This window comes from Halichoeres trimaculatus, unplaced genomic scaffold, assembly GCF_033239565.1.
Source record: "Halichoeres trimaculatus isolate MK-OKI-2021-1 unplaced genomic scaffold, fHalTri1.1 fHalTri1_scaffold_11, whole genome shotgun sequence".
Lineage (NCBI taxonomy): Eukaryota > Metazoa > Chordata > Actinopteri > Labriformes > Labridae > Halichoeres > Halichoeres trimaculatus.
Genome location: NW_027437189.1, coordinates 30,014,307 through 30,041,120, shown reverse-complemented (window position 1 = coordinate 30,041,120; position 26,814 = coordinate 30,014,307). Strand labels below are relative to the sequence as shown.

The following is a 26,814-nucleotide window of genomic DNA, read 5'->3' as shown; positions in this document are numbered from 1 at the left end:
CCTATCCATACACACTGACACCAGGACTCGTCATTCTGATGCACTGACACGTTCACTGACACAGAAATTTACTTGTGAGAGATGAACTAAGGATGTAGAGAAAGAGACTGGATTTTGCAGGTAATCCATGGTGTTTGTACAAACTGTTCTGAGAAATGCAGTGACTGTTTTGCAAATGGCGAGGATGATTCGAGAAATGTACCAAAGCATCTGAGAAAAACTGTAATCCCATTTCTGATGGGTTTATTTTACATCATCATAAAAAATGCATTGGAATGCATTTCTAAGTACTGGACAGTCACTGACACATTCAGTTGAAGACTACAAGCTAGCTTAGTCATTTTGAACTCAGAGACAGTTTGCATTGTGTCAGTCATCATCCTGTCAGAGCTTGGTACTTCTGTTCATGGTGAAGAATCAATTCTGACAATAAAACCTGAATGAGAAAAAGCAAAATGCAGTTTCCATGTGCACACCTTAAGATGACGTGGGTGGTAAAAAGGCCTTAAGCTTCACACCTGATAACTAAAGTTCTGTCCATACCTTATATAGTGTAAGGGGTGGTCCCATTTCCCCTTGCAGCTTTGGTGTGCTTTGGGCTTAGATCAAATTCTGAGTTAAATTGTCTCATTCACAATGTCACTGAGAATACAGTTAATAAGAAGCAGCAGGAAAACCAATTAATGAACCTCCTGTAAAAACACCAAAGTCTCTAGCAACAATCTTTTCTCAAAGAGAGGGGAATGTTTAATTATCAGTTTGATGGATGGTTGATTCATGGATGGATGGAAGAAACGTTTAATCTTTTAACCTCTCAGATTCCATTTTTATCCTCTCTTCATCTTTATTCACACAGTTAAACATAATATCAGTCTCAATTCGCGGGCTGCCAGTGCCATCAGGAATACGCTGAATTATTCATGTTCATTATTAAACATCATTTCAGAGTATGAAGTGGTTTTACAAGTGCCCTCTCAGTCCCTAACTTATTTCCCCCAATCACTGGCAGGTTTTAAATCCCAAGAAGAAAGGGAAAAAGAAGAAATATGTCAACTCTGGGACTGTGAGTACACCTTCCTCTGCTGTGTCATTTCTCATGTTGTTGTATTTTCTGCTGTTTCATTTATTTATTTATCTATTATTCTTGGAGAGGTAACACCACCTCTTACATCTGCTTCTCTCTGACTCCTTTGCTGTCTGGCCACCTGCTTGTCTCTTTCCTTCCTCTCCTTCCTGTCTCCCTCTCTGTTTATCCCTCTGTTTGTGTGTCACTGTGGCTGTGTGTGTGTGTGTGTGTGTTGGTGCGTGTGTGTTCACCAGGTAACTCTGCTGTCCTTCAAAGTGGAGTCCGAGTATACCTTTGTGGATTTCATCCGAGGCGGGTGAGTGGAATGATAATTAGCCTGCCCTCAGAGTCGATGTCAGTCGCCTCCATTTTGGTTGTTTGTCTCACAAGGTGTGTGTGTGTGGGTGTTTGTGTTTGTGAGTCGTAAGATACAAGATTGAATCTCCCAAAAGCTTTTTTTTTTTTTTTAGCACCAAACAGAATTCATATGAGCTCTGAGGAGGTAAAGTTTTCAGGAAGTTAGCTCTGCTTACACATCTTAGTAAACACCTCATTTATTCAGTGTGTTCACGTTTCATTACTGCTTACATTTGTTTGTTTGTCTAATTAGACTTTGAGGATGGTAGAAAAAGTGGCATTCCACCATACTAATTAACCATCCAACCAGTTAACAGACTCCACTGAAGCTGACTGTGTGTGGGTTAAGATACAGTGCGTTGAAGTGTGTGATCTGTGCTTTTTCTTTCCAACAGAACACAGCTGAACTTCACCGTGGCCATCGACTTCACAGCATCCAACGGTAAGACTCTTCTGTTGTTTTCAGGGCGTCTCCTTGTTTTGTGACTATTTCTTTTTGTACGGTGGTGTGCATATGTGAATTTTCACTCCTCTTTTAATTTGTTGTGACCACAACTTCTAAATCCTGCACAGTGTTTTGGCTGATGAAAAGCTGCATGCTGGAGAAGATGGTCTCTCTTATGTAAGAGACAATATATAGTAATCAGGTGGTTTTGCAAGTTAGTGTCCCTACAGGGTGAGCAGGACCATGATGAAATGGGGCATTCCTTGTATACATGGTTACCAACTAAAGGCATAAAATGTTGACTCAAACTGTTGAATTTAGAATTTGATTGATTTAAAAAGCATCTCTCAGGTTGTCTCTTGTGGTTATTGTCAAGTTTCCATCGTCGAGTATCAAAAACAGCAGGTTTGATTTATCTTCTGATTGATGTTAAGAAACAGTTGCAATTTGGTCAGGTTCACAAGCCAGGCTCACTTGTTTAAAGAGCTTTTTGTGCTTTTTTTGTCTCTATTGTGTTTTCAAAAACCCTTGGTATTTCAGCCTCTGTCCCAAACTCTCCATTTAAACTGCTGTCTCTTTAAAGCTTGGTTTATGCTTGACACATCCCAGAGGTCAGCATGGCGCTGTACTGTCCTTTTCGCAGCCTCGGCCTCTCATGCGATCTTTCTCTAACTTCCACACTAAAAGCCTTTGCACACCAACGGTGACGCGAATAAACTGCACTAACGTGCAAAAATTTTGGAGGTGTCATTTTCGAGTCTCAGGGGCTGCACGGTGGTGCAACAGTTGGTGCTACAGCCTCACAACAAGAAGGTCACTGGTTCGAATCCCAGCTTCGAATCCTGTGTGGAGTTTGCATGTTCTCCCCATGCATGCTTGGGTTCTCTCCAGGTCCTCCAGCTTCCTCCCACAATCCAAAAACATGCTCATCAGGTTAATTGAACACTCTAAATTGCCCATATGTGTGTGTGTGAAAGGTTGTCTAGTGTCTATGTGTCAACCCTGTGATTGGCTGGCGACCAGTCCAGGGTGTACCCTGCCTCTTGCGCAATAACAGTTGGGATAAGCTCCAGCCACCGGCGACCCTGAACAGGACAAGTGGTTTAGAAAATGAATGAATGAATGAATTTTCAATCTCCACAGATATTCTCCTCCAAACGATGTCTTTGTAATCCTCATCTTTGTAGTTTTTTAGGTCTTTTGTCTTAAAGAACCGGGTGCCGGGACATAATCACAATCAATATTGAATGTTTTGGTACGTGACTTGTCAATAGCGAGCGTTTTGATCGGTCGGATGTGAGGACACAGTTGTTCTCCCAACTTTTGGCTGCATCCTTCAACCAACCTGGGCCATTGTAAGCTGATGGTTGAGACCACCGTCCACAGGTGTGATAGATCTTTGTTGTCCTTTTACAGGAAATGTGTTGTTGGTGGTTCATGAGATGCACCTTTGAGCTGTTTCAGAAAACTGGTTGGCTATTGGTTGATCTGATGATTCACACATTTCCATTTGTTAGAGAAAGTCAAGATTGACCAGGGAGAAATTACCAATCCAGACAGATTTAGAAAAAAAGTCTCATGGACTTGTGTGGAAAGATGTTTGACATTTGTATTTAAAGACTTATGAGATCAATTAATGACTTAATGTTGTCGGGGGTGAGACTATTCAACAGAGACCCATGATAATCTGTTTTAAACAACATGACATAAGCAGCTGATAATGTAGGAAACAGCAGAGAATTGTTCATAATCATTCGCATGGATTTCCCAAAGCATTTGCAACTTGTTCAAAGAAATGAGAAACTGCTTTTCTGATGAGCACAAGTGACACAATGATGAGAAAATTGAATAGGCACCTTCGAGAATTTCAATTCTGATCTGAGAAATAAACCAAAGCAACTGAGAAAAAAATGTAAAGGTCTGCACACATTTAGCACGAACATCCAGAATTGCCACTTCATATCCATGTGTACGATATGGGAAAGCAGAATACCTCCTCCTCCTTCTTAATTCATGCATTTCTGTGACTCACTTTCACTCCATTAAATACAGAAATACTGAATAGGATCTCTCAAAAAACTCAAACTCAAATCAAACATTCAGAACTGAGGATGAATAGGTTTTTAAAAAAAAACAATGAATCAGGGATGGATTGGGAATAACACTTAATCAATATTCAAGAAAGAGCTTCATTTTTTTTTCTTTTTTCAGTTTGTGGAGGGATTAAACAAACAAGATAAAACATCCTAATTAGTAAGCTTTAGATGTGTTTGTGGGTTTAAGTCTGAGCTGTAGGTGATGCCAGAGGAGCTTCATTCCAGTTTTTGGTAATGAGACAAAAATAAATAAACAAATGAAATAAAAAATCAGATTCTTTCCACAGGCTCACACTAATGAAGACTGAGAGCATCCCTTCAATGTCAACAGACATTTATCATCACAAACAACATCTTGTTTTCATTATTCTGAAAATGAATGTCTGACATGATTATGTTATTGCTCTGTGACTGAGGATCCTGTTTTCTGTATTAATCCTGTTTTCACTAGTTTTACAGATTAAAGCTTATGAAAAAATAATGTGAATTAAACCTTACCACATTTCTTGTAGAGGGGTTGTTGTGCTTCCACACATTTGAAACTTGGCTGTAAACTAACGATGCTGGATGTTCTAACTAAACATGCAGATTTTCACAACTCCACATATTTATCTGTTTTTCGAAATCCCTGAATCTTTGTAATCTCCTGAAAAAAGACTTAAAATAGAAAGATCCTCAAGAGATCTTGATGAGATCTTCAAGAGACTTGCTCAAATGATGAGGTCATCTCGTAAGGGTCTCCTAACTGGTTCATGATACCATGGAGGGGCGGGCCTGAAACACCAAGGTCTGCCCATGGCTCCACCTCTGACAGATCTCCAGAGCTGGCCAATCAGAGGAAAGGGGGTTCAAAGAGTGGGGAGCCTTAAAGAGACAGCCGTTAGAACAAAGTGTTTCAGACAGAAATTGGAATAAGAGTTTCCCTAAAACACCAGGGTGAGAGGATTAGGGTTTTGTTTTTTTATAGCAATAAATCATTTTAGGCTCCTACAAAGGTACCACAGGGACAGAATAAAATAGCACACTACCCCCTCTTTAAGTGATTGACAGTAGCATTAGAGCATTATAACAGTAAATTAAGTCATACATCAAGTTCTGAGTCAGCCATTGTTGCTGAAGAAATGAAGACTTTGAACATGATGGCCAGACAGAAAATGATTAATTCTAACTTCCCCAGTTGTATAAAATCTATATTCTTCTCACAGTAGAGGAATAAATTGCTCTGAAATAATTAAATGACACAGGGTTCGTTCTGTTTTTCTCCTGAGTACATGCACTTAGATATGTCCTTTAAAATTTCACCAAATAAATGAAATCATGTAAGCAGTGACCTTTGCTAGCAGTAACTCGTGCCTGTGATGGCTGACACTCAGCTTTTTTAGACTGAAGGTTACAGCAGGCTTTTAATTTGAAAAGCTAAAGAGTGTAGTCAACCATTTAAGGTGATGCACAGGGAGTGTTTTGTATCTTTATAATATTATGGTTATAATGTTTTACAGTCAGAGGAGTGTACACCCACAGTGCAAAGAAACCCTGATGGGATTAGGGGGAATAAATTATCATGAGGTGTGTGAGGAGCCTGCATCTCCTGTCTCTAATCAAATCAGCCCCCTCCTGTCATTTTCTTTAAAGCACCGCACTTTGAAGAGAGAGCCTCATCTTTCCCAACAGGTGAAACCCTCACAGAGAGAATAAGGGAGATGAATAATTATTTTCATCACTGTTCTGTTTGTCTACCTCCAAGGTAACCCCTCCCAGCCCACCTCCCTCCACTATATGAGTCCCTACCAGATGAACGCGTATGCCATGGCCCTGAAAGCAGTGGGAGAGATTATCCAGGACTATGACAGTGACAAGCTCTTCCCTGCCTATGGTTTCGGAGCTAAGCTGCCCCCTGATGGCAAAATCTCCCATGCCTTCCCACTGGTAAGATGCATAAACACACAAACATGTTAATCCACACACACACTCACACACGCACATATGGTCTACCTGCAGCATGGCGTGGTTTGGACCAGGAGTAGTTGCTGCGACAACAGCTGGTCCCAAAAGTCGAGAAGCTGGCTCATCTGCCTGCCTGCGGGAAGCTCCCAGCATCCTTCTCTCCTGCCTCTCATCCTCCTGAGGGATGAGGGCAGCCACTCAGAAACCGCTGGATGCTGAGCTCAAATCAAGCCAGCTCTCTGCTTGGGTCATCCAAATAAATCTGTTCTGCTCGAAGATAGATAGATAGATAGATAGATAGATAGATAGATAGATAGATAGATAGATAGATAGATAGATAGATAGATAGATAGATACCTTCTTAGACTTAATGCAAGAAAAATTAGCTTGTTTCAAAATGTTAAGACAAAAATGGCAATTATTGAAAAGATGACGTGAGATTTTTTTTAATCTTTGTCAGTTTTCTTGGAATAAGAAAAATGTCTTAATATAAGAAACATGTATAGGCATGGAGGGTGCTGCTCTTGAGTGGTTTGAGTCCTTCCTCACAGTCAGGAGCTTCTCTGTCCAGCTTGGCCAGTTTTCCTCGGCCACTTCACCTCTGAGCTGTGGGGTGTCTCAGGGTTCCATTTTAGGCCCTCTCCTTTTTTCAATCTACATGTTGCCCTTGGGATCCATATTTCAAAAGCATAATATTCCATTTCATTGCTTTACAGATGATAGTCAGATTTTTCTGCCAGTGAAAAAAGATCAGCAAGCCTCTGTACAGGCTCTCTTAAATTGTCTCAGTGATATTCATTCCTGGATGGAAATTAATTTTCTGTCCATGAACAAAAATAAAACTGAGATGATTCAATTTGGTCAACAAAACCTTCTTGATGGGTATGACAGCGCCATCAGCACTCTTAATTCCTATTGCCATGGCTTTGCAAAAAACCTTGGTGTTAGTCTGGATAGCGAACTTAAACTCGACAGACAGATTCGTTCCACTGTTAAAAAAAGTTTCTTCTAGTCACGATTACCGGCGATTACTTGAGAGAGGACTATTCACTGCTTTGTTATGTCACACCAGGACTATCGCAACCAGTCAGCTTTACACCTTCTGCGGGTTGTCCAAAATGCCACTATCTGCCTGCTGACTGGCAAAAAACAGTATGACCACATTACACCTGTCCTTGCATCTTTGCACTGGCTGCCTGACTATTTTAGAGTTCATTTTAAAGTTTCATTGGTTGTTTTTAAGGGCTTGAATGGTCTACCTGGGCGCTTAGGTCATCGAACCAGTTGCTCCTAACTAAACTAAACAAATGATTTTTTTTTCTTTACCATTGGCAGATTTTTTGTTACTTACTGCAAAGCATTCACCTGTCATTCTAATCGTTTGATAAGACATTTCCTGGACTTGTTGGATGAATGTGGCATAAAATAAGACATAAACACTTTCTTAGACTTCATTTTCTGCAGTGTATATCATCTACACGATTTGTACCTGCAGCTTCCTTTCCTTTCTCTTTCTCATCCCTGGTCTCTCTTCTGTTCTTTGTGATGCTGACAGCACAGCAGCTGTGGGGACACAAGTGTCTTCTTATTAACATGTTTGGGACGTCTAATGTCCTCTGAATCTGATGTGACCTCTGCAGTGAAACAGAAACCTTGCTTGACATTCTTTTTTTTTTTTCCCCTTTTTGTTAGTTTGACAACGGGAGCACGGACGTTTTCTTTTTTTATTTTTACACTGTAAACCCGAGTAAGTTGAGTTTACTTGAAAAATGCTTGTAAACCTGTTACCTTAAAAAATCTAAGTAATGAAATAAGTTGATTTAACTCGACATCTTAAGTAGTTACGATTATTATGGAAAACATTCTACTAAATGTATTTAATCGAATAAACCTGATGCTTATTTGTTACAAATTAAAATATTAAGTAATGTTAAAAAAAATGTTGCATATCACTGTAAAACATAATAAGTTGACCTTAGTCAAAACTGATAAATGTGATATCAATACATTTGCCTTATGAATTAAGTAAAGGTAATTATAAAAAAAATTAAGCAGATCTGAACAACTGAATTGAATAACATTTTAAAGATCAGCTGGGTCTCATATCCACAGCGTTTCCTCCCCACTCATGGTTACAAACACTGTCACAACAAAAATCAGCTCAAAATTCATAACTTTGGCAACCATGAGTGAGGAGGGAAGGAAGTAGATATTAGACCCTGCTGTACATTGAAATATTGTTCTTCAGGGGGCACAGGTTGTCTGAGCCCCACGGCACTGACTGGTGGTCTGTGCTCCGTGGCACGGGGTCTTGTACCTACTGACCTTTGCAGTGTGTGCCTTATGGTTAATTTATCTATAAATCAAATGTCATGCTGTTTAGGCTCACTTTGAATTTAAGTATAAATTTCTGATCAATGACACAAGTAGCAAAGACAGCTGGTTCATACTGTGACGCATAGACAGTCTGTGTCATGTGGAGCACAGACAACCTGTGCCACTACTGCACATCTAGAAGTTCATCAGGGTCTCATCTTGCCTGCTTCTTCTCACTCACGGTTACAAAACGCAGTCACAAACTAATGATTTTAAGTTATGCTTACTTAAACAGTAACAAAAGTTAAATCTACTCAGAAATCATCATTTTCAACACTGAAAACTCAGACACTTGAGTAAACTGAACTTACTAACAAATTTTGAGTTTTCAGCTCAATCCAATTGAGTAATTTGAACTTTGGGGTTTACAGTGTATTATCATTAGACGTCCATGTTGCCTTCTGCAGATTTAACCCTATAATTCATTACAGACTCTGTCTCTTGGAGCAGGAAAACAAACTGCAGTGGTAATTTCATGATACAAAGATATACTACACAATGCTGTGTGTGGTGGGAAATATTATCATCATGATGTGTTGTGTGTGCCAACTTGTATGAAGAAAATACTGTGATTTTCTACAATTACCAGAATGAAAAGAAAAGTTAATTTGACTTTATAACTCATCTTCTAAATGAACAAAATACCGCTATATCGTAAAATCCCAACATCACCTCAAAGCAACACAAGATAGCAAACATGCCCTTCTTGCTTTCAGTTTAAGACATCAGGAGGTATAAGTGTCTTTAAGTCATACATATGGTATTGTGAGTTTGTCAATTTTGTACAGACACCAAAGGACTGTACAGTCTGTTTTGATCTTTTGGACATCTGAGCAGCATTTCTCCAGGATTAGCTGAGCAGATCTTTTCATGTGATTTGGAGAAAATTATCTCAGTACTTCAGAAAAAAACAAAACAGTTATTTTCCCCTCATGTAAATGCAATATGCTTCTGTTCATCTGCACCTGAAGCTCCCAAAACAATCAGAGAGGAAAGTGAGTAAAGGGAACAGTTAGGGTGAAGTGAAGCATCCGTCTGCAGGGAACATTCCGGCCTAAATATAAAGCTCACTCTGTAGGAGGCTGTTCAGACTGTGTGCGTGCTGTGTCCCGGCTGACCCTCTTACAGTGGCGATGACTCTGTGGGATTTTTGCTGAATTTCTTTTGCATTAAAGACAATTAGATGATAACCTTGGCCTGTTTATTTCTCACAGAGAGATCCCCGAGCACTTCAGTATCAATTTAAAGCCTCTCTAAAGCGTTTCATCCCTGCCACAGCTGTTAACACCTACTGCACAAACCAAACAGCTATTGAGTTGTTGTAGTTGCATAAACTTACCAGATGCATGCTGTAGGGAGCGGTTTTAGTCTCTGCAGAGATGTAGACTCACTTAATGGTTCCTGGATGATGTAAATCAAGTTCTGCACAAGAGACCAAAGAGTTCAGAGTTCAGATATTGGTGCTGATCACTTTCTGTGTCAAAGAGATGCTGTTTTCTGATACCTGTTGTAAATCTGATTGGTTGTTTCTCTCTGTCTGCTGCAGGGTAGTGATGATGAGAATGCAAACTGTGTGGGTATCGAAGGAGTCCTGGAGGCTTATTTCCAGAGTCTGAGAACGGTGCAGCTGTATGGACCAACCAACTTCGCTCCTGTTATCAACAAAGTGGCAAAGTGAGTCTGACCTCTATGACCAGGAGCCCCAACACACTGTCTTTAAACCAAACTCAACTTGTTTTTTTCCTTCCATTTTTTAACCCCGAACCAAAGCTTACTGGTGGTGCGACTCCTAAGAAGCCCCCTTACTTAACCCGATTACAGATTCTGTTTAATTTATGAGACTTTAACAGCAGGGGGTGAGAAAATGTGTTCAGGATTAGAGAGGTTACAGCATCCAGATGGCTAATAACCTTTCTGTTTATGCCTGAAGGTGTGGCACCAAATTTTTAAGAATTCTGCAAGATTATTTACTAACTTCTTAAACCAGATAAGCTCCACAGACTTTTATTTCTAAGCAAAACCTCCAACGTTTGCAAAACTTAATTTGCTCAGAATTCAGATACCCCTGACGATGATGTATTGACATTTAAATTGCTGTGCTAGGATGACACTCCATTAAGAGAAACAAGCTTTCTGAGAGTTGTGTGCTTTCTGACATGCTGACAAAAGAGGAAGTTTGACTTTTTGCAAATCTAGGCCATTTTTGAAGTTATAACAGCATCTCAACAAACAATCTGAGTCTTACATCATACTGCTGAGGTGAGCCAGAGCCAGGTAATTTAAGTTCACTTCTCAACTTTCTTCAACAGAGATGGCAAACAGTACAGCTGACTGAGACATCTTGGCGTTAATACGAACATGAGGCGATCAGACTGGGTCATGGTCAGCCTCAGGGATGGGGTCTTCAGGAACCTCTGCTGTTATGAGCAGACAGTGTTTGGTCTGCAGGGTTTTTGGAAGAGCTACCGGCTGAGGTCTGTGAACAAAAACAGATAATCTTACTGGAAACTCCAAACACTTCACTCAAGGTGAAGAAGAATCACAGCTGTTGTGGAAAAACATGAATTTACAAGCTTGTATGAGCAGAATAAATAGTTTTATCTGGGGTTTTTTCTCAAATTTTTTCTTATTTAATGTTTAACCAGTTATGATTTTTTTTTCATCTTTAACCATTTTCTCCCAACTTTTTCTCCTTGTTTAAGTTTTATTTATATTCTATCCATATCTATATTTTTTAATAAAATATGTTTGGATCTAAACCACACAAACCCATGAGGAAAAGATTTTGTATTATTTATCAGAATCAGAAATACTTTATTGACCCCTTGGGATAAACTTTTGTTAAGTGTTTAAAATATAGAAAGTACAACACATAAGCTCGTCCTGGCGGTGGAATGCTGGACCCGCTCTATACCATTGCAAGGGTGCTAGAGGGGGCATGGGAGTTTGCCCAATCAGTCCGCATGTGCTTTGTGGACTTGGAAAAGGCTTTTGAACCATGTCCCCCGAGGTATCTTGTGGGGTGTTCTCTGTGAATATGGAGTCGATGGTCCGCTGTTACGGGCTGTCCAGTTCAGTTCAGTGCATTTCTGGAGCAAGAGCTTGGTCCGTAATGCCAACAGTAAGTCAGACTCGTTCCCAGTCAGGGTTGGACTCTACCAGGGCTGCCCTTTGTCACTGATTCTGTTCATTACCTTTATGGACAAGATTTCTGGGCGCAGTCAAGCAGCAGAGGGAGTCAGGTTCCATCTCTGCTTTATGCGGATGATGTGGTCCTGTTGGCCTCATCAAACACTGAGCTCCAGCTCGCACTGAGTGTGAAGCAGCCGGGATGAAGATCACCCCCCTCTAAGTCTGAGGCTATGGTTCTCAGTCAGAAAAGGGTGGACTGCCCACTCCAGGTCGGGAAAGAGTCTTTGCCCCAAGTGGAGGAGTTCAAGTATCTTGGGGTCTTGTTCACGAGTGAGGGGAAAATGGAGGGAGAGATTGACGGATGGATCGGGGCAGTTCCGGCAGTGATGTGGACGCTTTACCGGTCTGTTGTGGTGAAGAGAGAGCTGAGCCAGAAAAAGGCTCTCAATTTACCGGTCAATCTACGCTCCAACCCTCACCTATGGCCAAGAGCTGTGGGTAATGACCGAAAGAACAAGATTGCAGATACAAGCGGCTGAAATGAGCCTCCTCCACAGATAGGGTGAGAAGCTTGGACATCCCGGAGAGACTCGGAGTAGAGCCGCTGTTCCTCTGCATCGAGAGGAGCCACATGAGGTAGTTTGGGCATCTGGTGAGGATGCCTCATGGACGTCTCCCTTGGGAGGTGTGTCGGGCACGTCCAACTGGGATGAGACCCCGGGGTAGACCCAGGACATGGTGGAGAGATTATATCTCTTGACTGGCTTGAGAACGCCTTGGTATCCCCTCAGAGGAGCTGGTGGAAGTGGGTGGGGACAGGGGCATTGGTCTTTGCTGATGGTACTGCTGCAACCCGGACCTGGATAACCAGTGGAAATTGAAATGAAACAAAACAAAATATAAGCAAAAGTGTCTCAGAAAACTGAATATAATTATGCCCATTCACTAAGAGTATATGTTTTAGAAATAATGACATAAGTTATGGGTTACTGCTCAAACACTTACACTAATTTTAGGTATTGCACTGAAGTAATTGTTGCAAATTTTTGCTTGAACCAATGAGTCCAGAGTAAACCTAATGACACTCAGAGTGAGGAGTTGTAGAGTCTGGTGGCCAATGACAAGAGCGATTTCCCCTCAGTGGTGCATTTAGGTCGAATCAGTTTCATACTGCATCTGACCAGCACATCACAGAGCTGGTGGGACACACTGTCCAAGATGATATGCCACTCAGACAGTATCTATGGTCATATTCTAAGCAGAAAATGTTTCTGATTTGATTCAGAAAACTTGACAAACAAGCACAAGGTTGTGTGATCTCTGCTAAATTCATTAGGAATGAACCAACCTCAATGCGCAAGCAAAAACATCTCACTACTTGTTTCATTATCTCAGAGTGAAAGACACTGAAAGAGGCAGTTATGGGGATGTAGATTACCCATACAAGCATCTGACCATGACTCTTAAACACGCAGCACACACATAGAGATTTGTTTCAGGTGGAACATGTAAACCCCTGGAGCTCAGTTCTTTGTCCTTGCATTAAATCCACGGCCAGCATGTAAAGCAAACACACAAACACACACCTACAGACTGAAACACTCCATCTAAATCAACCAGAGCAGGTATTTATCAGTGTGGACTTTTTTCTTTTTCATTTGTTTTCCTCATCAGACCCACGCTGGAAACAATGCTGGGAATGTGAGGAGCGGAGAGAAAAACAAGAAGCAGGGTCACATCTCTTATTTCATGAGATGTTTTTCTGAGCTTCTTAATTCTTTTTTTAATGGTCTCTCTGCTGCTCAAGGTTGTATTTTCAGGTACAAACAAACAACTCTTTGGCATGGAAACAGCACGGCAGAACAAAGAGGGTTGGCAACGTTTGTGGAAGGAGTTCAATTTCAGGTGTTTGTGTTTTATTAAAACTCAGCGGCATTTGTGCCAAATGAGTTTAAAGTTTCCTCCGTGGTCCCTGCCAGGTGAGTTTCTGCAAAGGAGCTCATCTGTACCGCGGAGGTTGTACATCTGTACAGAAGCATGTAGCTCAGCACCAGTTAGTAGTCAGTATTACAGTTTTTCTTCATTGGTTTGGCTCATTTCTTGAAACAGAAATTACATTCTCAGAATAGCATGGACAAACCTCAAAACTACTTGGCCATTGTTCACAACATAATTGAATTTCTCATTAATTTCATCAAATTGTAAATGCTTTTGTTCTGTTTTGCAAAATACAAAGTACAGGTTGCCCACAGTTAGCACAGTTAGCCAAGATTTAGCACAATTTTCAAGTGAATACATCTCATTGCACAAAACCAGGGGTCACCAACACAGTGCCCGTGGGCACCTGGGCAACTGCAACAACTACATAAGGTGCCCGGGAGACATGTTCCAAATAACGGCACTGGTCACAATGGACTACTTCCTACCATCGTTGTTGTGTAATTCAATAATGATAATTGTGAAATAATTAACATCGAACTGACCATTGACCATAAAAACATGAATACCATGTATAAATCCCCAGGAGCATTTGATAAATCGATAAAGCAAAAGTCAGGTGAAACTAGAACTCGGAGGAGGAGTTTCACACATCTCTGAAGTTCAGATGACAGGTTCTGTCTATGGTTATGAAATTACACTGAGTGACACCCATAAGAATCAGGCTGTGAATAAGAATCTGTGGCCAGACAGATGGCAGCGTGTGATTGGACAAGTGGCCAGGAGAGAGAGGGTGTGGACAGTGACCAGTGAAGAAGTGTGTGTCGTGAAACTCCAGCTTTATTTACATCACTGATGGCTACATATAGTTTTCTTTGTGCTGTTTTTTTTTTTTTTTTTTTTTTTTTTTTTTTGTCAATGTGTTTGTATTTCAGTATTTTGGGTGTTATAGATTTTCTTTTACTGTGATACAGGGAAGTTACTTTATGTGTATGGACAATAAAGGTTACAATGTCCTTCGCAGTTGGAGTACAATGTGTGATGTCAGACCTCTGTAAAATCTTTTTGTTTTCCTTTTTTTCTATCCAGCTTTATATGTATTTGTACAGTAACATTTGTCAATGAAGGACTGAGCTCAGACTGAGAGGTGGACATGAGGGATATTTCAATGGTCCTCTGCCATAGTGACAAAACATCCAAACATTTTGACTTGCAGTGCTCACAAAAAGCCAAAGGGACGATGCGCTTTGAAGGCACTGATTATTTGTATAAGACAGAAATTTGTTTTTGACTCATAACTGAACTATTTTGGGAGAGATATGAGCTTCTTGCAGGTGATCCATGGTATTATCCTGATCAATCCAAGTTATTTTGAGCAAAAGCATCAAGAGTGTTGAGAACATATGGTCCATTTCCAAAAATGAGCCAAAGCAATTGATAAGGATCTTTGCATTTTTTCGTGGCTCTGACTTCTTGTATGGGAAAGGAATTTAGCTTTGACGCATGAGCAAAGAGTTTCAGTAGAGATATGAACTTTTTGCAGGTGATCCATGGGGTTGTGCTGAAATGTAAGACTGTTTTGCCAAATGATCTTAGAGTTTTGGGAATGTAATTTCTCAAGAAATGAGCCAAGCCAATGGAGAAAAACTGTGATAAAGTCATGAATGTCAGTGTTAGCTTGTATCACACTGAGTTTAATTTGCTGATTTTTTAACTTGTTTAGCTGCTTGATTAACCTTGGGTCTCTAAATTTTCAATTTCACCCAGTTTATAAAAAAGAGCCAGGGATTAATGATGCAATAAATAATCCAAGAGTGAATAAATGCATCAATTTTAGTGAGTGTTCACACAAATTTGCTTATTTAATTAGCATTCATCCACAGAGTTTTTCATGTTTCAGCAAGTCGTGAGGGGGAATGAGCCTTCACAAGGTCATGGTTGTAGAAAACTTTCCAGGTCAAAGTGTCAAATAGAAAAAAACTGTTACACCTCAAGAATCTGACCACGGGATAGGAAACTCCAGCTGACAGGTGTGTGTCATGTTTTCCTTTGTAGTCCATCACAGAGGTTCACAGGGAAAATGGTAGCTCTGACCAGCATTCATTTTTGTGTTTGTTTGTCTGTGTGTGTGTGTGTGTGTGTGTGTGTGTGTGTGTGTGTGTGTGTGTGTGTGTGTGTGTGTGTGTGTGTGTGTGTGTGTGTGTGTGTGTGTGTGTGTGTGTGTGTGTGTGTGTTCCCCAGCTGTGCAGCAGAGATTACAGACGGCTCTCAGTACTTCGTCCTGTTGATGATCACAGATGGAGTGATATCTGACATGGTCCAGACCAAAGAGGCTGTGGTCAACGTGAGTAAACACACACACACACACACACACACACACACACACACACACACACACACACACACACACACACACACACACACACACACACACACACACACACACACACACACACACTGCTTTTCCCTCTGTTTCTGCAGGTGCTGATGTTCACCTCGGCACCTTGTTTTCTTGCTGTGTGGGTGGCCACAGCTCTATTATATTTCTCTGATGTTTGGATGAAAACAGCTTGATTGTCTCAGCAATCAGCAGCCTGTGATGAGTAATACATCAGAAACAAAGTGGAAGCTCGGGGTTTCCTTTTTAAGAACACGACAAGGAGAGGAAAACATTTCCTTCACTCTGAGTTCATATTTGAAGAGAGGTCAATAGAAGTTTTAATAACCTGTCAGCTTAGTGTTTAACGGGTTTCTGATCCAATTATGTCGTGTTTTAGTGATTGCAGGCAGTCTGGGCTAATAAAAGCTTGCCATTTATTACTTTTACCTCCTGAGAAATTTAGTCCTAGTCTGTCATGAGGGGGCAGAGCCAGTCCTTGAAGATATGAGGCAAGGGGTGGGGATCCAAACTAACTGTTCACCCCAAAAGTGAAAACTGACTAATTTAAAAAATGGATAATTTATTTTTAAAGTGTTTCATATAGAAATGGATGCAATAAAACACTGATGAGAAACCAGTGAAGCCCAAACTAACACTCTCCTTTTCCCTCTTTGTTACAGGCAGCATCACTCCCTTTGTCCATCATTATTGTGGGTGTTGGTCCAGCTGAGTTTGATGGTGAGTTTTAGTCTTTGATAATATGTCTTTAATGTATTCTTTATGTCAACTTGAGCAAATATGATGGTTGATAAATGGACTGGGTTCATAGAACACTTTCTCTAGTGCTCTCGCTCCTCAAGGCATTTTTACATTTCTTGACACATTCAGCTGTTTGCACGCTGGTGGCAGAGGCTGTTTCATCAAGAGCATGTTAGATTTTATCCAGCCCTTTGAAGTGCAAGATATTTTTACAAGATCTCCAAGAGACTTGCTGAAATAATGAGGTCATCACATAGGGTTCTCCTAACTGGTTCATGACATATTGGCGGACCTCAAACACCAAGGTCTACCCATAACTTTGCCCCTGGAGAACCTCAAAAAGCTGGCCAATCAGAGAGAACAAGGAGCCTTAAAGAGACAGCAGCCAAAACAAAGTGTTTCAGACAGAGACTGAAATAAGGTTTTCTAAACACCAGTGAGAGACAAATATGGGTTTTTATTTTTGAGCTGTAAAACCTGTGTGAGTTTATTTGACAGGGACAAAACATGAAGACTCTTTTATGTTTAATTAAAGTCAACTGATGCTGGGTATACAGGATTTTTATCCCTTCTCGTTCCTTGTTAGACTTCTGGGAAATAAGGCACATGATAAAACACTGTGAAACAGACATAAAAACTAACTGCAAACCAAAGATTACTAAAAAAAAACAACAACATTACAGCTCTTTGGTTATCCCAGGGCTCCAGTTGCCAACACTTGCTGCCTTTTGTTTGTGTTGACAAATACAGCTCTTTTTCTTTAATCTTTGTGAAACCACTAATAAAAAAGAAACCTGAACACACAAAAGACAACACATATAACACTTGATACACGCTCCACGCAACACACAAGTGGACGTCCGACTCTGGCACGAGACTCCACCACATTTACACATGTTGGTAAAAGCAGGTTGAGCCTCTGGTTTATATTATTATTGTAACAAGTTTTTTTTTAAAGCCATACTCATTGGCACCCCTGACCAGGTCCAATCATCTCCAATAACCACCATCACCCTCTGGACAACCTATCCTGATCTCAACTGCTGTCACCAACCTTGGTGTGAGACTGGACCCTGACCCAATCTTTGAAAACCGCGTCTGTCCAAGGGGCCATTTACACGGCAACAGTTTAAGGGTGAAACGCAAAAATATTGTTTTCGTTTCAGACTTGCGTTTACTTGGGAACAGCGTTTTAGCCGATCCAAAACACAAACTTTTGAAAACGGCCACCAGAGTGGAATTTTTCTGAAACGCTGCCACCACCGTTGCTGTGTAAATAGTAAGGCGGCGTTTTCTGTGGAAACGCTGACGTCACACTCCGCTTCACACAAGGTCATACAACAGGTTAAAATACTGTTGTTACGATTGTCGCGGTCAACCATCTTGAGCTTGTGCTGCTCAATCTGCTGAATCTGCTGACTGTCTTTCAACAAAATGTGCATCTGTTGCTCCATTTCTGCACTTAGTATTCCCCAATACACTGGAAGATCAGCACAACTCTTCCTCAGTGGAGATCTACCAAAAACCACCTTTGGACAAGACAGTTGTAGCACCAACTACAGGCCTGGTATGTTTACTACAGCGTCTTTAGTCCCCCAAAGATCCATGCAAACGCAGATTTTTTTCACAGCGTTTTAGCATTTGCGAATGAAACAGGGCCTAAATCCTGTTTGTACCCAAGCGGCAGCCTCTGGTCTAAGAATATGAGACAATGCTGAAGTGCCAAAATCTGCTGTTTCTCTAGTGTCCGCTTGAGGCTGACTTCGGAAGTACCGGAAATCACATAAATACCAAGAAAAAAAGCAGTTTTCAAAGCAGAAATTACATATTTACAGCATGGTTCAAAAAACGTCTCCTGGGTAATTTCACCGTCTTCACACACTGTAGGGAGGGTCAACTTTTTTTTCTAACTTGGCCCTTCAGAGGATATTAAGATTGCAAGCTTGCCCAATCAGAGGCACAGCTCAGGGTCACGTGACCAACAGGCGCCCTATACCTGTACGTGAAGCCCTTGCCACTACCAATATGGACGCCATGGCCTATCTGCTTCATTTTGCGTTTCAGAAACATATGGGTGACGTCAGGTGACTACATCCATATTTTATACAGTCTATGTTTGTACCACTTAGAGAACATTGCCAGACTTCGCCCCTCCCTAACTGTACTTGATGCCAAGAAGCTTGTCCGTGCCTTCATCCCCACCGAGCTAGACTACTGCAATTCCCTCCTTATTGGGACCTTGGGTATAAGTCTTCATAAACTCCACCTAATTCAGAACACCACCGCCAGGATCCTACTCTGAGTCAGAAAACGTGAAACACATCACCCCAGTACTCCACCCACTTCACTGGCTTCCCACCTCTGCTCAAATTAACTACAAGGTTGCTGTCATCACTCACCAATGCATCTATGGAAATGCCCCGCCTTAGCCAAAAGAACTCCAGACTATGGGGGACCAGGCCTTCCCTGCTGCTGCACCACATCTGTCGAACCTCCTGCCCAGTTACCTCAGGGCCCCACAGACCATGGATGGTTTAACTTGCACTAGTTCTTTACAAAAAAAAAAAAAAAATCTTCTTGTAGCACTTTGAGATGTCTAGAAATAAAAATGTGCAGTATAAATAAAGTGTATTATCAATATGATTTCCTTTTTTTATACTTTTATTTGTGCTGTGAGAAGAGAAGGCTTTTTTTTTTTTACAAATGTCTTCTCCTGACCTTGTTTGCCTCCTCACAGTGAATGGCTGCAGGTTTTGCTTGTAACAAACATCTGGATAATATAACCCTTTAACTGAACGATGAACACGATAAATGAGGTTTGGCTCAGTTTATTTTGAACTTTATGGTCTGTCTCTGACTCAGCTCCTGAAAGTCAGGGTGTCTCAGTTTCCCCTTCAGTCCTTGCTAATTCTTCTCATCTTGTTGTTTGTATTCACTTTACCTTCCTTAAAAGGATCAGTGTCTTCAAGAGCAAGGAGGAATGAAGGAGGCATCTTTGAATGGTATAAAGTGAACAAAGAGCGAAGAGTTATTTCCTGTGAGGGTTTGGCTTATTTGTGCTCTTTGTGGAAACGTTGAAACATTTTATTCAACAACCTTCACACTCAAAGAGAGAAAATACGTTTTGTGAAAAGTGGTGTTCAATGTTAGCTAAGTTTGCACGACTTGATGCAACTCTTGTGAGAAGACAGAAAACAGTCGAGCACTTTACAGTCCTCCTGCAGTCAGTCAGTGAAATACAATCTGCAGGCGTCCTGCAGGCAACGGATCAATGACTCGTCAGCAGCGACTGTTTTTTTGTAAGTGTGCTCAGCAGGGTGTGACGACTTAAAGACTCATCATGGTCTTGGATGGTCCATCATTTGAGCTTTTTCAGGAAATCCAGTTTTTGGATTGGTCGTTAGAGCACTCAACCATGTGTAGAAGTCTTAAGGTCAAACTGGCCTCAGTGTGTGTCTGTTCCTTTGAGTGTGTCGACACATTATTGCCGGCTGTAATTGCCTCAGTTGCTATTTTCTCCATCCTAAGTCTGAGTGGGTCTGTGAACATGTTTCTGTGTGTTCCCAGTTCCCAACATGTCACTGCGTCAGTTTGTTTCCTGTCAGCTCTGGAGTTTGTCCTGCAGTATTTTCTCGTTTTGTGTTTGCCTGTCGATGGTTTGGTCTCATGTCGAGCTCGGTCAACTTTCCATGGCAGCTCTGCACGCCCAGGCTCTTTGTGTCTCTGCCAGAGAGACTGCAGATGCACGCTGCTGTTCAGAGTGACTCAATGAGTCCATCAGTTGAGTGTGAATGTTGTTGAATTCTGTGTTTAGTCATAGCTTCATTTTAAAGATGCACAAGTTTTGGAGTGGATAAAGCTAGTGCTAATTGTGCATCGCTTTCTCTGAACATTTCTTATTTGTATTATCTATCCAGCCACTAGTGAGGAAAACGGACAGAGGGAAAAAAATGATAGGTGACTTGCATGAGCCAGGTTAATGGGCCAAAAGAGCACTACATTTAATGGAGGTATACCCCACCATCACAGGCGCTAACAACAGGATTAGCTGTTTAAAGACAAACATCGCGCAAATGTACAAAGACAGTGGACAATCTTTTGAAAAGGTGGTGATGTGTAGCCATACAGAAAATTCAGATTTAGGAGACACAACATTTTCTCAGTGAACAGATGAGATAAGGGAGACATACAAAGTCTTAAAACCAGCGAGGCTCACTGCCATCAATTTTACAAGTTTGATTCGCTCTTTGCTTTTCTACGTCTGGGTCCTTCTAGGAAGTGTTTTGTGAGATGTTGGAGTTTATAAACTGCTTTAAGAGTTATTCATCAAGGTTCTGGAAGAATACTGTGGGGCTTGTTTCGCAAAACAGCTTTCATGTTACTGATTTTATTGTTGAGGTTTTCTCTGTGCTCGAACCACCACATGCATTTACTCTGTTCAAGATCACCAAACTTTCTCTTCCTCTTTGTTTACCTGCCTGACTCACTGATAACAGCTGTTTGTGTATTCTTTTAATCAAATCTTATTTTTTTTATCTTCTCTCGGTCACACCATTACCTCTTACCAGGTTTATCACAGTTTATGAGTGGTAGACATACGCAGTTCAAATTTGTTTGATGGGGTTTTCCAGGAGATTCCTCTTAATTGTGACTTAAACTGCACCTGCATCTCTTTCATGGAGCAATTAGTTAACTTGCCGATTATTTGCAGTTATGCATGCAGCTAACGCTGCAGCCAAACAGGCCGTTCCTTAACAGAACGTTAGGACTAATGGTCCTCTTTGATAACAACTGAACAGGCATACGGGCCCTGGATATTTAGGCTCCTGTGAGGAACTTTTAGCTGGAGGTGAAACAGGCAGAGTTTGATCCTGATGCCTCTGTATGTGAGAAAACAATTTAGACCCTCAGTGATAAGATGGATTATCCCAATAAAGCAATTTTTGATGCTTGTAAACTCTGCCATAAGGTAGGTGTCAAGCAGGGTGAGTAATAGCTCTCTGCCTAATGGCCTTTGTTTATGTTTTCAATGGAAAGATGAAGAATGAGAGATACAAGGTTTGATTACAAGGAGAGGGTAGAGTGAGCTTTTTCATTAGAAACACATAAAGAAAGGGTGTTTCAAGTCTTTATTCTGTCCTCTCTTTAGTAGCTTCACATGATTAAAGGTTTTAAGACAGAAATAATTTTCTAACCAGAGTGTCTCAGAAAACTTAATTTAGTCTGTCTGAAAGACGCTGTCTCTGTAGGTCGAATCGCTCCACAAAACCCCTCCCCTCTGATTGGTCAACTCTCTGGAGAGCTAAACTACGGGCAGACCTTGGTGTTTGAGACCCACCCCTCCAATGTTGCACTCCTGGTATTGATTTGTTCATGCTGTCTCTTCATCTTTTCAGCGATGGAGGAGCTGGATGGAGATGAGGTGCGGGTGTCCTCCAGAGGGCGTTTTGCAGAGAGAGACATTGTTCAGGTATTCATCTTCATTCTATTCAACTCTCAGGTTAAACTCGACTATATGTGTCTGCGAAGAGAGGCAGAACTGAGGAGTTATTCCCACAAGAGGACGGTTTCCAACACTACAATACCAGGATTTTATTTTTACTTCAGATGTCTCACTCTTCTGTAGACCGAGGGAGGTCAAAGAGAAAATTTCAAACACAAATGCACTGACAAAAGTTATGTTTCTGGAAGTCTGTTGCTGTCTGACTCTTATAAATTCAAAGCGTCAGAAACAATTCAGGATATCCTTAAATGAAGCAAAGAATAATAATGATAATCTGAAAATTTTAAATCTATGGTTAATGTCAAAGCCAGAGTGCAAATACAGTATCTCAGGACTGCATCATGGAAAAATTCTTGGATTAGAAACCAAAGTCTACATTGTTAAAAAAAAATGTAATTTTACAGGAAATTGTAATTTTTAACAGATGTTTCCTGTTTTCTTATAAAACATCAAAATGCTAGTAGATTTACAGATATTTTCAGTAATTGTACACAGTCAGGAAAATCAGAATTCATGGTTATTAACCCTTTATTTTTAAAGCATTTTTTCTGTTCTTCAAAAACATTGTACAAAACTGTAAAATTACAGAATTCATCTGTAAAATGACATCCTGAACACTTTTTTTTAGGTATTATGACAGCTGAACCCTGTACCCTCCTCACTCATGGTTGCAATTCACTGATTAAAAAAAAGGGGAAAAAAAAGGAAAAAAAAAAAAAAAAAAAAAACGGTAAAAGCACTGGCAGCAAATTTTTTAGACACATACCATAAAATTACAGTCAAACACTGTAAAAACATAGAGCTACATGAAATAACTGTAAAAATAAAGGACCACACAGTAGAAAACATGAAGAACTGTAAAAAAAACTGCAAAAGCACTGGCAGCAAAGTTTCCAGACAAAAACCGTAAAATTACAGTTAAACACTGTAAAAACATAGAACTACATGAAATAACTGTAAAAATACAGGACTTAACAGTAAAAGTAAAAATCTGTAAAACAAAAAAAACAAACAAACAAACAAAAAAAAAAAACAAAGCTTTAAGAACTGGCAGCAAAGTTTCCTGACAAATACCACAAAATTACAGTCAAATGCTGTAACATAGAACTACATAAAAAAAAAAAAAAACTGTTAAAATACAGGATATAATTGTTTTTTGATCAGAGACAAATTAAAAAGACAAAACAAAACAACAACAAAAATAACTCCAAATAGAACACTCTGCCCTTTTCCTAAAAACACTTTCCTCTCATGCATCACTGGTCATATTGTCCTCCATCAGTTTTTGTCCTAAATTTTACTATTTTCCTTTTATTTTACAGCAACGTTGTTTTTATTGTGACAGTGCTTGTAACCATGAGTGAGAAGGACACACTGTGGATATGAGACCCTGCTATACAGGGGGCACAGCATGTTTGTGCTCCACGGTGCGAACCAGCTATCTGTGCTCCACGGAGCAGACCAGCTGTTTGTGCTTCAGGGGGCTGACTGGCTGTCTGTGCCCCGCGGCAGTTTTTTTTTTTTTTTACAGTGTACCTAAATTCAAGAAATGTCTGCCCAACACCCATCCTATCCTCATGAACAGAATGTCTTCATAACATCTGGAGTAAACATTGAAATGTCTGATTTATTAAAACCTCAGATGTCCAGGAAAATGATACTTGATCTAAATTAGTTTTAGAGGAAATTGACCATTTAGGGTGGAAATCTTCTCAGAATGAAAACTACTCACTCTTGACTCTTTCCTGTTAAAATTCCATAAAACTCTAAGAGGGAATGACTTGCACAAACTCACCTTGGATGAGCGGTAACGCGATGGGTTTGGAGGTAAAATAAACTGCATTAAGCTTTTAAATCTCCCAAAGTCACCAGCTTGTTATCTGACTGTAATTGAGAATGCCCTCAGTGTCTTTTTATCAGCTTATTCCAGTCCATCAGAGCTGAATAGAGAAGTAAGATGGTTAATGTCTGCAGCTATATAACCTGCATAAAAAAGAAACTCTGCAGCATCTTTACAGCAGATATAAAAGCGAGCAGAATCCTTCCTGTCTGATTGTTTTCTACCTTTACAGCTTCACTTTCACTTTCTACCATCTGCTGCTGCAGATGTCCTCAGTTAAAAGCATTAAACACTCCTCTATGCCCTCTAAACTCTTCACCTTAAACTACTGAGAGAGAAAAAAAATCTTTCATGATGTTTTAACTTCTGTTTCTCTTTGTTAACTCATCTTACTGCTTCAGTCTTTCTGTCTGTAAGTGGAGAATGAAATTGTTAAACCCCAGGTATGAAGGGAACTCACCTCCAGCTCCCTCTCAGTTCTGTGAGCAGGGTCAGGTGTGTGACTGGTTGCTCTTATATCTACTCTTGGAGTCCAGAGCCTGGTGCTGACTCATCTTTTCACCTTCAGACATAGTGAGAGCTTCTTTCTGTGTCATCTTGTGGTTTCACTGTGTGTCTCTAGAAATCAGAAGTTTAGCTTCTCTCAGAGATCTGAAGCAGTTTCTCTAAGGGTGTGGTTGCTTCTAGCTCAGCTTACAATCACCCAAGCCTTTAAGCCATGAGCCATAAAACAGTCTCTCCACAGTCTCCCTGAGAGTTTGTCGTCTGTTCAGCAGCTCTGCGGTGGTGGTTTAGTTTGCTTGCTGGTTGAAGGAGTCTTTAGCCGAGGGCTCAAAAGTTTGTCTTAACACCTTCATTGCATTGTTTATGAATTAAGGGGTTAGTTCTTTAAGGTAGGTTGAAGAACTTCTTCCATTACCATGTTAGCATCCCTAACTCAGGGTTCTTGAATGACACCGAGAATTCACCAGATGCATTGCTGGTCCAGCTCTGCTCTGTTGTGTGTTGATGGCGTGCTCGCTTATCCATCAACTCACACCAGCTGTGTGTTCAGTCCAGCACTTTGCAGGACCTCCAGACAGCTGGAGTTGAGAGACCAGGGAGTTGCTAGACTTCTCACCCAATGATGATCCTCTCCTCATTCGTGTTGAGCTGTAAAATCTCAAACCTGTTGACTCCTGGCCTGACTGCGCTCTTTGTCAGCTTTTTTCTTTCTTTTTTTATTACAGTTAAGCTAAAAACGAAGATCACAGGGCATTATTAGGTAGTTTCTGTGAGTGGCTTCCTGTCCCACACAATCTACTTTTTGTGAATTGACACATCACAGCTTCGGCATTTGGCAAAATTAGGAGCGTATGTATCCAGTGCATCTGGCTTTGACTTCCCTTACGGAAGAAAAATATATTTACCTATCTATTTTTTAAAAATGTATTGTAATATATTATTGATATATTATGATATACATGGAATAATAAATTGAGGGCACATATACAATATATTATATATTCATGAAATATATTGCAATATATTGCAAAATATACAAATAATTGCCGCTTTCCATATATGGGAATATATTGCAAAATATAAATACTTATTCTCATATATAGGAATATATTACCTAATATATAACATAATATTTTCCAGTATGCTGCAATATATTTTTCTTTCGTAAGGGTTGCCCGACCAGCTGGACCACAACAGAGCAGATCTGCTGTGAGTTGACTATAGACTGAATAATAAATGGACAGTCTCTATGACATCAGCCGTTTTTTCTAAAAAGGAGCTTTGAAGTAAATCTTCAACATGGAATTGAGGCAGACTTTGAGCTCCCACACCAACAGCTATAGGGCATCCACCTGCCAACCCGCTGAGCTGTGCATCTGATTGGACGATCTGCTAAACTGCAGTTTCCCAAAAATTCACCCCATACAGTCTGTGCCATTAAAAAATGAGTGATTTATATGGGAGATGTTTTTATACCAGGCTGTAAACATGTTTATTTCTGCCATGAAAACAGCTTTTTTTGGTATGGTGTGTTTATGGTTTCTGGTACTTACGAAGCCAAGTGGACTCTTGATTGACTGCAGTTTCATCAGCCACGGTTACATGAGTAGTTTTTCGTCTTTCCGAATGGAATTTTTCTGAATGACTTTTCTTAAAACAATAGTATACATGGAAAGGAATATTCCAATCTCTGGTCTACATGCGCCGCTATAATCAAACAGAATAGTCAATGGGGGTTGTGCAGAAAAACGTAAACATTACATGATTTATCAAAGTTGCGTCATATCTAAACATGCGCTGAAAGACTTTACATTTTAGTGGATACATGATACCTCAATCGGTTTGGGGAAAGGAATAATCCACCCCTGTGAAACTGATTAAATGTCCATTTGGATTGGCACGTTTCTTTCGGAATGAGGTGAATACAAAGGAAAAATTATTTCCGTTAGAGCAAATAAACCGAATGCAAAGAAATATTTGGGCCCATGTAAACGTGGCCATTGGCTCAAGTTTGTTTTGTTTTGGAGACTGAATTAAAATGTGGACAAGAGCAAACCTGGAAAGTAAGAAGGGGTTTGGAAGCCAAAAGTAATCAAGTGACACAACCATCCGATCACAGTTTGTATAACTTCTGAGGCTCTTATTTTGGGTACTGAAAAACACCCAAAACAAGATGTTTTGACCAAATTTAACTCTAAAGGGGATTATGAGTTAGAAAATGAGCAGGATGCATTGTTATTATTGAACTTAAAACACACTGGAAAACTTAACCTGAGATATAGAAGCACAAACAATTGATACAAAAAAGAAATGTAATTCTCTGACTTTTTACATTAATCTCATTTCCTGTTTGGAGCGGAATGAGTGGAGCACCCTCTGTCTCTTCATCAGACAGGTACAATGCAGGTGAAAGGCACTTTATTTCCTTTACTTCTCACACTGGGGCGTGGTTAATCAGAGGCTGAACTCTGTAT

General features: G+C 40.4%; 1 protein-coding gene across 2 annotated transcripts in view; it reads left to right on the top strand.

Moving 5' to 3' along the window:
* The window catches only part of cpne9 (copine family member IX), a 141,623-nt gene that overhangs the window by 106,755 nt on the left and 8,054 nt on the right, over positions 1-26,814 (top strand). For both annotated transcript variants that reach the window (XM_074681400.1, XM_074681399.1), the window contains 8 exons: positions 1,010-1,063; positions 1,321-1,382; positions 1,819-1,865; positions 5,709-5,890; positions 9,831-9,958; positions 15,596-15,698; positions 16,415-16,472; positions 21,890-21,963. In XM_074681400.1, the coding sequence (XP_074537501.1) occupies positions 1,010-1,063; positions 1,321-1,382; positions 1,819-1,865; positions 5,709-5,890; positions 9,831-9,958; positions 15,596-15,698; positions 16,415-16,472; positions 21,890-21,963 (708 nt within the window). The remainder of the gene's footprint in view (positions 1-1,009; positions 1,064-1,320; positions 1,383-1,818; positions 1,866-5,708; positions 5,891-9,830; positions 9,959-15,595; positions 15,699-16,414; positions 16,473-21,889; positions 21,964-26,814) is intronic.